The sequence below is a fragment of the Nerophis ophidion genome, linkage group LG20, assembly GCF_033978795.1.
Source record: "Nerophis ophidion isolate RoL-2023_Sa linkage group LG20, RoL_Noph_v1.0, whole genome shotgun sequence".
NCBI classification, from domain to species: domain Eukaryota; kingdom Metazoa; phylum Chordata; class Actinopteri; order Syngnathiformes; family Syngnathidae; genus Nerophis; species Nerophis ophidion.
In genome coordinates this window covers 32,733,470-32,748,534 of record NC_084630.1, presented here as the reverse complement: position 1 = coordinate 32,748,534, position 15,065 = coordinate 32,733,470, and the positions used below count along the sequence as shown (strand labels likewise).

The 15,065-nt window shown below is 38.5% G+C and overlaps 1 protein-coding gene across 3 annotated transcripts in view; it reads right to left on the bottom strand.

Moving 5' to 3' along the window:
• myh11a (myosin, heavy chain 11a, smooth muscle) overlaps positions 1–14,782 on the bottom strand; it is a 44,661-nt gene extending 29,879 nt beyond the window's left edge. For 2 of the 3 annotated variants that reach the window (XM_061881005.1, XM_061881007.1), the window contains exons 1-4: positions 14,623–14,782; positions 10,234–10,602; positions 9,970–10,126; positions 3,960–3,987 (exon numbers count right to left, since the gene is read on the bottom strand). In XM_061881005.1, the coding sequence (XP_061736989.1) occupies positions 3,960–3,987; positions 9,970–10,126; positions 10,234–10,575 (527 nt within the window). In that variant the 5' untranslated portion in view covers positions 10,576–10,602; positions 14,623–14,782. Of the gene's footprint in view, positions 1–3,959; positions 3,988–9,969; positions 10,127–10,233; positions 10,603–14,618 lie in introns of all 3 variants that reach the window. The other variant, XM_061881006.1, reaches the window with a different exon arrangement.
• Between the last annotated feature and the right edge of the window lie 283 nt (positions 14,783–15,065).

Below are 15,065 nucleotides of genomic sequence, written 5' to 3'. Positions count from 1 at the left end.
TTTGCCTGCTGAGCTTGAGAGCAGCTGTAGTTTTAACTGAAATGGTTATGTTGACTGTTGGGACACAAATGGGCTTGTGTTCAGCTCTCATGTCTCATATCACTTTCACTTTATCACTTTCAAATACTTCAATTTATACGTCACATACAGTATCTCACAAAAAGGGAATACATCACTCAAATTTAAAAAAACATTTACACACGTCCTCTTGAGGGACAAAACTATGGAAATCAAACTTGGCTAGAACTTAGGTGTAGTCAATGTACAGCTTAGAAAGCAGTATAGTTTACCGTCCTCTCTTACTGTCATGATTGTATAAATAGCTGACAACACACGTGAGTACACCTCACAGTAAAGAACACTGTGCCAAAAGTGGCAATATTTTTTTATGTGAGCACCATTGTTATCTGGCACTGCACTGAATTCAGGTTTCCCCACAATAAACCACAACACATCAGTGCTCATGCAACCCCAGACTTATACACCACCCCCACTACACCTGACTGTAGGCAAGACGAGATCATTTTGCTACTCGCTTGTGATGTGTGTTGATGTATTTTCAGTGGATAATAAATACTGTATTTGCCACTAAACACGCTGCTCACTGACTACTCCAAAGTATAACCGACTTTCACTTCAACAATATTGTCACATGAGAAGCTATACTTTAATAAACATGTTTGTTAAAATGTGAGGAGTGTATTCCTTTAAGATACTGTAGATGCCACCCACAAAGTCCCCCCACCCCTTGAAAAAAGTTACCCCTAAACCCTGCCACGAACACAACAATATACTATGTTATATTGTATTAGTTTATTATATAATCCTAAATACAAAAAGGTAAAAATAACGGTAAAAAGCAAGATAAATACATGAAATGTAAATGAAATACGGTATATGAACACTAATTTTAAATGCACAAAGCCTTCATGACGGGATCTAATAACAGTGCTTAAAAAGCCCAAGAAAAAATACTCTATAGAGCATCAAAAGGATTTCTGCAATAAACGATTTCATGTTCTACATACAAGTTTTGTTTTGCATCATCCAAGTAACATCTGAATGGTTCTAGTTATGATAACACACCAGTTTTGTACATAGAGAAACAGCAGACAATTAACATAATATGAATTTAAAGCTCACAGAAGCAGATTTTTCAACCTGTGTTTTTCGCCCTGTTCACAACTGGCATGAACATTAAAAACAAGTGCAATTTGCAATCTAAAACTTGACTTTTCTAGCCTTCTTTGATGCAAAATCCTCAATTACATCAACTTACAAAATCTTTTGTGGAACTGATGGATTGATGCGGTCTGATTAAGCCAATTCCAGATAGACGCTCCTGTGACATCGAGGATCTCAAGTACGTTTTAATAAGCTTCCGTTTCGCCCGTCACGTTAGTAATGTTGATGACTGCACAAACACCCCCCCCCTACACACATAACCCAATTAAATACATGTAGGTACATGGGTCTATTTTAATTTAGGAATGAAATACAACTTATTTGGCGGCAGTTTGTGTTCTGTGGCCTCACTGGCCTGGGATCAGATTATTCCCCGCCCTATTGCTAAGTTTCCTCTTGAAGTCCCAGTGTTGCCAACTTGGCAACTTTGTCACTAAATCTGTTGACTTTCCAATCTTGTTGGCGACTTTTTTTTGTAAACAGCTACTAGCGACAAATCTAGCGGCTTTTACCGGTGTTATTGGGGACGTTTTTGGAGACTCTGAGGTGAAAGTACAAAGCAGGGTGCTGCCGTGATCTCTTCCCCTGTTCCAAAAGCACTCACGGGCGGGTGCAGCAGAGAGCCTCACAGGGCAGGAATTGCAGCAGTTCAAGCAAATCAATTGCGGTCCGTTACAATTGTACTGGGAACTCTATATAAAAACTAACTGTAATGAAAATGGGCGGTGATAGTCTATTAAACTGGTGAATTTTATTTAGATTTTTTTTTTGTGTGTGTGTGCACCCTTACATAGATTGCGCCCTGAGCGGTCACCCACATTGCCCATATTAAAAAACGGTCCTGTCACACACATTAGACATATAGACAACCGTTTCCCCCAAGAAATGTCTCTGAAAATAGAGTGCAAGTTGAGGAAATGGTCTGACCTGATCAAATCATTTACAACATCCTGGCATCACTGCTGCAATTTTAGAGTGGAGGAGCCTGGAGGGCAACATTAGGGAGCGCTTCCTCTCGTCTTCGGAATGCCAAGAAGAGGTGTATTCATATTTTTTTATTTAGGCTGCTTATTGGTTGTGAACAGAAGTTTTTGAGTTTTTAAATGTATTTCATTTATAAATATATGTTATTATTACAAAATATAATATTCATGATTTTTTTTTTTTTTTCTGACTTATAAATGTTGATAAAATGTTGTATAATTGTGTTAAAACAATGCCAAAGCCTCAAATACTAGGGTACATGCATTTTTGCGCAAGCTTGCATGCAGTTTTGAATGAGTCTGCAGGGTTTTAAAGTCTGGCTATGTCACAGTGAGGAGGAAGTACTTATTTGGACATTTGGTAAAGCTATAAAAAAGACAGGGAAGAGCTCTGCATGAGAGAAGCTGAGTTTAAGGAAACACAAGGGAAGGTAGGATAATGTATTCTTTTCATCTATTCGTGGCATGCGCATAATAACACAGAGAGGTATACCTCAAATTGTGACCGGGTTGATTGCGGTTTTTCAATTTTTTCTTGAGAAAAAAATATCAGTAAGGTTAAGCTTCACGATATACGTTTAACAAATCATATTTTTGGAGAGGGTGGACTCTGGTTTCATTTGCAATCTGGGAACTCCTCCACAAACATATTGCGTACAGAATAGTTTGTCCATCCATCCATTTTTCTACTTCTTTTCTGTCTCGGGGTTGCTGGAGCCTATCCCAGCTGCACTTGGGCGTTAGGCAGGGTACACCCTAGACAAGTCGCCAACTCATCGCAGGGCCAACACAGATAGACAGACAACGTTCACACTCACATTCACACACACTACTAGGGCCAATTTCTATCCATCCATCCTTTTCCTACCTATTTATTGTTGCCTATCAGCCTATCCCCAGGTGCATGTTTTTGGAGGTGGGAGGAAGCCGGAGTACCCGGAAAAAACGGGGAGAACATGCAAACCCCACAAAGAAAGACCCCGAGCCCGAGAATCGAACCCAGGGCCTTCTTAATGTGAGGCACGGACATTAAACACTGTTTCACCGTGCTGCCTGTGTTTGTTTGTAGTAGTTTGTTAATATCAAAGCCATTGTGGTAGTGTACACAGGTAAAATCACTACAACTTGTCATTACACACATACATGTTGAACCAAAATAAATGCTGAATAAATAAAATAGCTTTTTTTAATGGATAAACAGTGAATAAACAGTACAAAATAGTCATTGACGAATAAAAACTTTGAAGAAGGAAATTAAATGACTATGGAATGAAATGATAAGTCAATCTCAGACTAAAGACCAGACTATTACTGCAAGACAGCTTGTTTCTAGATGGTCAGTTCAGCTACAAACATTCTCAACAAACAGCTGAAACCAAATAAACAAATAAAACAAAGGCCAAACTTTAAGGATGTTAATCTGGTTTTCCGATCAGTATGAAGGCCAAACTTCCTGACCACGACTCTGAGAGGAGAGCTTGACCTCAAGCCTTCTGGGAGCACCGCAATTGCTTTAGGGCATAACCATAGGGACACTATAAATATAAATATAATAGCCTTTTTCTCTATATATTGACTAATTTAAACAGTTTGCGTCTATCCTGTTATGCCTAACAAACCCATTGTATTTAATTTTGCCCTTCTTTATTTGGGAGGTCTCATTTGTTTAGCTTTGAAGTTATACAAACATTTTGTAAGTGTTCACAGCGCACACCACAAACACACTTGAAAAAAAATCATGAAAAAAACATCATGAAAGAGGGATTTTAAAGGTGAGATGTTTTCACTTACGTGCAGAGAATGGATTGGTCCTCACGATCTGTAGACACAAAAACATTTTTTATTTAAAAAACATATTTATTACAGGTTTGGTTGTCCATTGGTTATGTCCCGTATGTTCGGCCTACAACTGCAACCACAGTGCAAAAACACTTTAGCAATCACTATTAGAATTCTTTTAGAAATTATTAACAAGTTTAATTATTTTTATGGAATTTGAGGCCAGAAATTAAATAGTATATGTACGTTTATAGAATCAGGCAACTCCCCAAAGGAATGTCACGTTTTTTATTCACTGAGCGTGAAAGACTGAGGCAAATATTCAGTAAATGGAATCCCTGCCAAGACAAGTGTTTTCATAGCTTAGTCGAAGCTTTGAGCCACTCTACTGCTCTCCCGTGTAACCTGCTTGGCACGGGTGCAAAACAATGTGCACTATTAGTCACCACGTCATGAGCTATTCCACTATGGCACTGAAAAGATCAATTCCAAGGCATCTGGGCCTTAGTCTAATCTATCCTGACCAAAGATCTGTGGTACGCACTTAAATGTTGCATCATGTATTTTCAATATATTAAGCACACGTTTGTCAAATGCACACCTTTTTTTTCTGTGTATTCTGTAGTGTAGTGCTAACATCTGTGTGCCTTTTCTTGAAGGATATGCTTTCAGTGTTGCCCACGGGACTGCAACCTATCTGTGGTGGTGGGTCGGGAGTGTGGCTGGAAGACAATCTTATTTGCTTAATAGTCCATGAGTGAGCATAATCTGCATGTCATTTTTGTGGACACTGGGAGCACATGGAACACATGGAAAGCAAAACAAATATATTTACAAACACAGTAGAATCCTTCTCGCTTTTCAGAAAATTAAAATCTAAAGGGTGATGAATTAGGGATGTAACAATATGAAAATTTCATATCACGTTATTGTGACCAAAATGATCACGGCTACCATTGTTACGGTACTGTCGAATGTGCTCAAAAAGTACTTCATGTTAAGGTGACACCATGTGGGTGACATCATGTTGTAGACACCCTGATGTATAAATCGGCCACTCGGTTAGAAGAAAAAACATAATGTAAGTTCAATGTGCACAATTTGATAACTTAATTAATCATTGGGATATGTTGTTTGTAATGTGGAAAGACATTAATGCATTGTGTATTCATGTTACCATTTAAGCTTGCTAGTAATTAGTGCATTAGGTCGCTTCTCCAGTAGTATGAAAGGCTCGTGAGTTTATCGAAGTGCGGTTATCAATCATGGTTTTACAATAATTTAAAATCTCGTAGTGTAAAAATATTACCGCAGTTTATTAATAATACTGTTAGTTGTAACATCCATACTCTAAATACTTTCGTTAGATATTGCTAACTTGGGAAAAATGATTCCCTCTGCTAGGTCTTCTTACTCTCTGGCAGACCAAATGCTTACGAGGTGTGTTAAGAAGCACAGTTACGATGTAATTTACTGTATGGAGTTCTAACAGCTCGCTCCATTCACAGACTTTTAACATGTTAATGTGTTTATGAACAAGGGTGAACAAATCTATTACCCACACTCTTTGTGCTGGTATGTGTGCCGGGCTGCAAACAATTGTAAACAATAGAAACACTGGCTCCAGGACAAGATGTCATCAAGTCTTGTAGAGTAAACAAACACCTACACAGACAAAAATCTAAACTCCACAGTGCTTATGGTGCACAGCTGTGGCAGTAAATATTGTACATTGGCTTTGGGTTTGCGGATACCGAAAATATTTCATTGTATACATAAAGAGGAAAAAAAAGAGTGTTCTTTGATAAAAATATGGGTGTTTTGTATACAAAATATTGTACAGAAAATAGAACGATAAATAAAGAAATGATAATATCAGGATACAAACGCAACATTAAAAAAGTTTTTTTTGGTCATCAACATTGTGATTAGTAAGAGCAATTCAATTGATTTTGTGAACACGTTTATATCTGCTCATGAGAAAGATATTTATTGGGTTTATTCGATCGTCTAAGCCGCAGTTGTGAAACTCAAAGCCAAGGGCCAGAGTTGTCCCAACACATAATTTTAAATGGCCCGAGAACGCCTGAAAAAATTATGCGCCAGTAAAGTACCTTACATTTTCTTACTAGAGGTATTCGATTTTTTTCCATTTTGACAGAATAAAATATATGTATTGCATGAAATTGCTTAACTTTTAAACTTTAATATTATCTAATATTGCAACAAATATCTTATTTATCAAACACAATGTTTGTGAAACTAAAAATAAATGCTTAAATATCTGCTAAACTTATGGTTTGTAAGCAATTTGTACACTGTTAATAGATTTTAGGGTAAATTTGACAGTTTTATAGCATCTTCCTGTAAATTGAAAAAACTAGTGAGGTGAATTATATTTATATAGTACTTTTCTTTAGTGACTCAAAGCGCTACTACTGTTTTAACGGTAATATTCTGTCGACAGTTAAAAACTGTCAGTTCAGTTGTCAGAATTAAAAAAATAAAACAGTGGTACTGTTTATTCATTAAAGTATTTAGTTGGAAAAAACACTGTAAATTTCACAGTAAAAATGATGGTGCTAACCTGCCAGTTTTTTTCCGTAAAAACCGTGGTACTGTTTTTCCATCTACCACAATATGTTAAACCCCCCCCACTGTGTATTTTACAGTAAAATCTTGGTGACTGAGCCACCAGTTTTTTTTTTTACTGTATTTTTTACAGTGTGTGTAAAAAATATACATAATAAATCAAATGCATAGGCAAATTCATTTATTATTTGCTGTTACAAGCGGCCCTCTGAGGGCAGCCATAACTGCGATTTGGCCCTCAATGAAAATGAATTTGACACCCCTCGTCTAAGCAGACGTTTTACAGATTCTGACTTTGTAACTGGTCAGTTATATCTCATATTATTATGACTTTATTTTCGTAACAATAATAGTTTATTACATTGTAATTTATTTTTATTGTTCAAATGTTATGCATTAACATGTCAATGGTATGTCTACCATGTATGTGGATTTAGTTTCAGCAGGACTTTCCACATTTTTTGGAGTGCATGTTGTGTTTTTGTTAGTTTTCTTCCACAATGCTTACTCTGACATGAGTATGCATCTGTACAAGGGACAAGGTACTCACTTTACAGCAAATAGAACCATTTAATAATGCTAAACAAGAGCTGTGGCTAAAGAAGAAGTGATTTTTAAGATGCATTTTAGCCCCTCTGAGTAATAATGAGTGCAAATCTATAAATTATTTGGCGCACTTTAGGAAGTGTAATTGTTTTTCAGAGGCTTGTTTGGCTTCCCCCAGTTAAACTACGTCATTCTGATTTGTGTGTCCATTAACACTTTCTTTATGTCGGCCGGGCTGGTCTACCACACATCAAAGATGTTGTGTCTTTCGAGTGAGGCCATATCAGTCCTCCAGTAGAATGTAGAATGTCTTTGCAACTGCAGCTAGCAAGACAAACCTTTCCCCTCACACTCAAACAAGCACGTGGCAAAAAACTACAATTTAGAAGGCAATCAGTGCGAAAGACATCAATGTTAAATTTAAGTTTGTCATTTTGGGATAATAGGTTGTATAAATGTTACTGTTATTTTTTGCACTTGCGCAAAAGTCATAATAAAAACAATAATTGATGTTGAAATATTGACACAAATTATTAAGGAAAGTACTCCGAAACTCAACCTAATACGTAAATGAAAGATAGCCGTCTACATTCGATTCACACCTCTCGACCACCATGGGCAAGACCAAAGAGCTGTCAATGGACCCCGGGGACAAGATTGTACACCTGCACAAGGCTGGAATGGTCTACAAAACCATCAGTGAGAAACTCGGCGAGAAATAGGCAACTACTGGCGCAATAATTTAGAAAAGTAAGGAATATGTAATAGAAGTCAATTACTCTTGCTCTGGAGCTTCAGACCAGAATTAAAAGGGAAAAGCTGACGAATGAGTCTGTCACCAAACAAAAAAACATTTGTTTGTAATGGATACAAATTCTACAGCAGGGGCCATTAACTGGTAGAGTCCGGACCCAGAAATTGTCCTATGGAGACCTGGACCTTTATTCACAGCTTTGATAAGACTTTACAATACTGGTTGAACAGATCAGAAAACCAACTGATCAACTGGATGTTTAGCCATAGTTAAGCCATCCCACATTATATACTACTCAGTCAATCAATTCTGTGCATTCCAGGCGCTAAACTTGGCAACTCTATATACAAAGACAGACAAAAGAGAAGCGGAGCATGCCTGGTACACAGACCAGACCTCAGCTCAGTGATTCTCAAATATTTTCTTTTATGCCCCCCCAGGAAAAACAACATATTTAATGCCCCCCCCCCCACCCTTCACTGTGACAATAAATAGTACAATTTGTCTATAAAATTGTTACAACTACACCTCTGCATAGCATTGTACTTTTATTAACATTAAAGGAAACAACACACCGATCCTTCCTTGTCTCCCACCGTGGTTATAGTGAAGCAAAGTGCTACATTCACTTCACCGTATTCTGGTATGGCAGAAAAAAAAGCCTATTCCTCAAGGTCACATACGCCGGCACCTGGCACCGCAATGCGGCCCCCCAGGAGGGTCCGCCCTACTATTTGAGAAGGACTGCCTTAGCTTGAGGATATGTTCTCTACATGGACCTATTTGTATTTTAGTAGAATTGTAGTTCTACAGAATCCACACGGTCCCCTTAAAGATAGCACATTAATGTGGGTGTGACATTTGCCAATGACCACCTTAACGACTCAGACAAGGCTGATTTATTGTAATAGAGTACTCTCCCTACCTCTGGTCAGAATGTCTCTGCCTCCAAACATGTAAGGTCAGGTTGGCGACAAATAACCCCATTTTGGAGTCATCTTATCATGTCATACTCTCCAAAGCCTTTACTGAATCATTCAGATCTTTATTGCCAAATTTTCAGAGGGGCCGATCTTCTTGAGCAGTATAATCTTACAAGCAAAGCGAAGCGTGTTACTACCACTGGTTTTCTGGGTTAGTGTAGCTCCAACTACATTGAGATCATTACAAATCTCCTACAGTATCATCCCTCACTTTTCTCAGAATTACCCTTATCTTACCTTACATTAGCTCAAAAGTACGGGTGATTGTACTGTATTTCTTCCAGTTTCAAAAGGATCTAGTTTGGAGTTGTCTTAATCATCATGTAAAATTGCTTATGCTAAGCCGTAGCGTGTCTATGGCAAATCCAATGTAAATTAGCATTGAGCTAGCGGATTTCGAGTGGAGCCTTACTCTATCAGTAGTTGTTGGCATGGAAAATTGCGAAATTACCTCGAGGCAGTCCGACTGAGTTTGCTCAGAATGCTGCTTGAGTGCTTGTTTGCCTGCCAAGTATTTGAGCCGGCCCAATCTACAACCGGACGTGACGTCACATGCGGTATCAAAATGTGGCACCATTTAATTTTAAATGAATTATTACCCGGTATTATCGATGGAATTCAGTTGGTGCCTATAAAAGTACAGAGTTCAGTTCCTCTCATTTTCTGTGCCACAGATATAAAAATGTAGCTTTTACCTGAAGTTTGACAATTGATTTGTGGGCTTCATTTATAGTTGCTCTATTCTTTTTTAAAATACCAAATAGTTAAGCGTTTTAAGCAAAATTAAGGAAGGGAGACGCGGAGGATAGGAAATACTTTACAGACCACCACTCCTCTCTCAACCTAGATGTCAACTCCTAAGAGAAAACTTCCTCACGTCAGCAAGCGATCCACTGGGCACGACCCCCTCGGCCCATCAGAAACAGATTCCATGGGAAAGCAGCTCATTTGAAACCATACCACAGTCGAGCCAGCAGAGATCCATTTACTGTAAGCCCGGCTCGAGCACCAACACTACAAAACACTCTTAAGCAGGTCATTACATTGACAAAACCGCTGTCAAAAGTTACAAAGGTTCAACTGCTGAATAAATATTGGCATTGAAACATTTCAGCCAAGTGAGAAACCAGAAAATGCAAAACCATACCTTGCATCATGTTCCTGTAGGCGTTGTCGGTGATGGAGTAGATATGTGGGGGGACTTCATGACGCTTCTTCCCTTTGTACATGTCGATGATCTTCTCTGAGTAAATGGGCAACATCTTGTAGGGGTTCACCACCACACAGAACAGGCCAGAGTACGTCTAAATGTAGAGGCCATCAGAACGGAGATAGTATGACGAGAATGTTGGAACACCTTTATTTTCAAAAATGTTTTATTACTTTAAATGGCATTTAAATGCATACTTACATAAATAAGCCCTGAGAAGTACCTCTCGCGGATATTGTGCAGCACTGAGGCTTCGTTCAGGCAGGTGAGCTCAGCCATGTCTTCTACCTTGCTGAACTTGGGCGGGTTCATCTTCTGAATGTCATCCTTGTTGACTGTCAACTTCTTGCCGTTGTCAGCCACTTCCACCAGAACCTCCTCGCCGTGCTCCTCCTTGACGCTCGCAGCCTCAAAACCATGTCTCTCCGAGGGGATCCATACCAGCTTCTTGGCCGACCAGTCGGCCTGAGCCATTGGGCTGTTCAGGAAGTCCTTGTCAACAAAGAGGAACTTCTCGTCCTCGTTAGGGGCCTTCTTGGACATCTTTGGGTCGGGTGGGGGCTGGGGAAACTGTTGGAATACATTCAAGAGTGTTACAGTAGACAAGGGATTCATATATATGGCCCACATTCCTGGGTGGATCTTCCATGAGAGGAAGGTGGGGGGGTTAATCATTTTGCAATGCAGTCTGCTGAAAATTATGGAAAGTGTCACTCTACATAGCAACTGGCGCTGTGGTCAAAGTTGGAATTGCTACAAAACACATTTAAAAATATTCAACACTCTACTGCCGTCTGGTGTCTAAAGTGGATAGTGCACCCATGCCAGACTCCAATTCATCATGTTTCATATGTCAGGTAAATCGAGACGAATGGGGCAACATAAGCTCCCTTCCTACTGTTAAAAAGAAACAAAATAGTATGTGAAAAAATTTGTCCCAAATTAGTAAAGAAACACTTGGGTGGAGAGCGGGATTTGACACAATGTTGATTTAAGAGATGATTTATCACTTTGTTGTGAAATTCCATAACAAGCAGTATTGTGCTGGGCAAACTAGCGTTGTTTAATGATATTCACAGCAGTCATTTGACCAGGTAAAACAGTAAATGGTGTATAAAATTAACTGGAATAGGGTTTTACTTCATTAAGAATATGGAGAAGTAGGTGCCTGCAACTTTAGAGCGTTGTACAAGTTATTGTTCAATTACTTCTGCACTATATCGAAAATCAGTAGTTCTTTCTCATGCAGTAAACCAAAAGGTAATTATACATTTTAGTGATGGAGAGTACACTTTTACCCAAAGCAGTAAACGTTCCATTAGATGTACTTTTTTTCCAATCAGAGAAATCCCAACAAGTCATATGTTTTGACATTTACGGTGCTAACTCCAAGTCATAATCTAATTGAAAACATCCAGTTTTAATTCCCTCCCTCTCCCTCTTTGACTGTCTGGAGGCTTCGGTCTCGTGTTGTGATGACCATATAAGGGCCCCTTCTCTGGACCATGGCTCTTTTCTGCGGACCTAAACAGCAAGGCAAGTGAACTCCCAAACAAAGTCCATATAGGGTATAGTATGTCTCGCGCTGCTCTTGTAGTTTACTCCAAAGTGATAATATTAAAGCAGGGAGCTTGAAGGGGGGCCTGGGCATTTAACAATCATGCGTCACATGGACCCCAGGAGAAATCCATTTTTATACTGTATGCAACAGTCATATATTGAATTCTAACAGCCACACAAGCATTGGTTGGAAGGATGCACGTGAAAAATACTTGCTACAACCATGCACTGTACTCTTCTGCTATCACACAGCCTTGGTCCAGTGAACATATGAAAACTACATTCACTTAAATGGGATTGCCCTTTAAACTCTTGAGTAGACAATTGAGTGATTCTTGGATTATGTACTAAGACTGCTGTTTTGACCCCCCTGCCTCTCACTGTACAAAACCACCACTCAATATATGAGAGTGGGAACTATGCTGAAAAAAGCCCCTAAATCCTTCTGAGAAAACATAACTGGACCTCTGGGAGATGCCAAAAAAAAACAACTTTTTTTTTTTTTTTTTTACATGAGATGAGCAGTGACTCAGTCAGCGAATGTACATGCTTCTCAGGAAACAACACTTTCAGATGATACCGCGATGCAGACTTTTCCTGTATGAGCAGCCAGCGTCTTACACACTTGAACTGTCACCACTGTGACTTGCGATAACCCTTCCTTTCGCTCTCTTTATTGTGCCAACACGGCCATTTAATGGGGAGGACACATGTCTGAAGTGGAGTTGACAGGATAATATTAACTGGCAGATTCAAAGACTCTGTTTGACTTCATGACCCCTTTGTTACGGATATTATTATTACCTTAGTCAAAGGTATATTTTCATTAATACAGTATACGATGAAAAAACAACACATTTTGATGACAATCTGGATAAACCACTTTGGTTATATTTTGAGCATTCTTCATTATTGACCTTCATTGCTTAGCAAATGAGAAGAGAATCTATTACGCTTTCTGACTTGGCGCTGATCCAAATAGTAGGACCTCAGAGGATTTCTACTGAGCACTTTTGTGGTGAATGGGTGAATGTGGAGTATAATGTAAAGTGCTTTGGGTATTGTGCAAGTATAGTAGTGAATTATATTTATATAGCGCTTTTTCTCTAGTGACTCAAAACGCTTTACATAGTGAAACCCAATATCTAAGTTACATTCAAACCAGTGTGGGTGGCACTGGGAGCAGGTGGGTAAAGTGTCTTGCCCAAGGACACAACGGCAGTGACTAGGATGGCTGAAGTGGGAATCGAACCTGCAACCCTCAAGTTGCTGGCACGGCCACTCTACCAACCGAGCTATACTATATAAATATACTATCTATATAGTAAAGCACTATATAAATACAGACCATGTACAAATTTATTATTTATAATATATATTGTGTATTTATTATTTTATATTCACAATATTATAATTATTTATAATATATAGTATATATGTATTATTATATATTTACAATATCATTTATAATTATTTATAATCCATCCATTTTCTACCACTTATTCCCTTCGGGGTCGCTGGTAATTATGTATAATATATATTATATATTTATTATTTTATATTTACAATCATATTTATAATTATTTATAATATATAGTATATATGTATTATTATATATTTAAAATATTATTTATAACTATTTATAATCCATCCATCCATCCATTTCCTACCGCTTATTCCCTTTGGGGTCGCTGGTAATTATTTATAATATATATTATATATTTACAATATATACTTATTTGTGTAAGGTAATTACTCTTCTCAGACTAGAATTCTCTGCAGAGACAGGAAATCGCAAAAAGCCGCTGCCTGACCAGAGCTCAGAAAATCTGCAGAGACTCCTCCCACCCCCACCAAAGACTGTTTCCACTGCTGGACTGTAGAAAGAGGTTCCACAGCCTCCGCAGCAGAACCTTCAGATTCTTTATTAGCTTCTTCACTCAGGTCATAAGACTTGAATCCATCACAATAATCCCCTCAATTCCCCCCCAAAAACAGATTAACTCGCTAGAATATAAAGACAATATAACATACATCCATAAACGTGGATGCATATGCGAAAGTGCAATATATTTATCTGTACAGTATTCTATTTATTTATATCTTCACCTTATTGCTCTTTTATCCTGCACTGCAACGAGTTAATGAAACGGAATTTCGCTTTTATCTGTACTTCCATCCATCCATTTCCTACCGCTTGTCCCTTTTAGGGTCGCGGGGGGTGCTGCATTCGGGCAGAAGGCGGAGTACACCCTGGATAAGTCGCCACCTTATCACAGGGCCTTCAGAAATTCAAAATGCATCAAAGTGGACCTGCATCCTTCCAAAAAGTTTGGACACCTATGCGTCGGGAGTGCCAATCATTTCACATGGTTGTACAAGAATAAGAAATATTCTTTATGTAATAGAGCTTATTTTACGATTGCTGCAGTAAACACGACAAGAAAGAACCCAGGGAACAAAGTGACCTTTGCAGGTCCTGTGAAGATTTGACTCATTTCCTCTTTCGGTACAACATTCTTCTCAGTGACTATAAACACATTTAGATCTAAATGGCTTGGTGTTGAACAACATGGGAACAGCAGTATTAAGATTAAAGCAGAAGGATGACACTTCCTTCAAGGGATTATAGCTGTTGAAGTTCTTTGTTTTTTTTTTTATTATTTTACGAAACGTGGTGTGGTTTGTCAAAATATTTTGGTTAAGTTTAATGAAAATAAATCTGATGTTGCTTTTTGGTAATTCAAAGGAAAATGCCGCAATGGTACTTTATGTTTATACATGAGGCAGATTAAGGCACTAAAATATGCACCATCACCATTTTTTACAAATACTTTATTTGGAAGTAACCCGTGTTATTACAAATTCTAAAAACACCACCACTTATTTCAAAAAACATGACAGTAATTTCTAAACCCAAACAGAAATTACAGTCGAATATTACGACAGTCTTCCAGTTCCTCAAACGTCCCACACTCAGCGTTGGCGTTACAACCAAACCCAAAGTTGTAAGTTTGAATACATACTCACTTAAAGTGAAAGAAAGACGTGTTTCAAGGAAAGCCTTGGAAGAAGAAAGCTGTGGTTTTGGAGCGTCCGGCGCAGACGAAGTACTCCACCACACGAACAGTCCGAAAAGACCCCTGTCGAATTGTCAGCCTTACCATTTAAACTGCTCGGTCGCGCGCGTGGGCGGGGCTTCACAGCTGCAATTTCCTCCACCCGGAAGTACGGCACCATCCACGAGGAGGCAGTGAGCATGCGCACTTGACTCTCTGGCAGGTTGGCTAGTGATGCGGTGCACGAAAGGGACTAAGGAATTCTCTTTAAAATAAGATAAAGGACTGTAAAAAAATATACATTCCAATTGAAAAAAATATATAAAGACAGGAAAATAAGATTTTACCATGAATTGGTTAACGTGGACACCAACTTAAACAAGTTGAAAAACTTATTCGGGTGTTACCATTTAG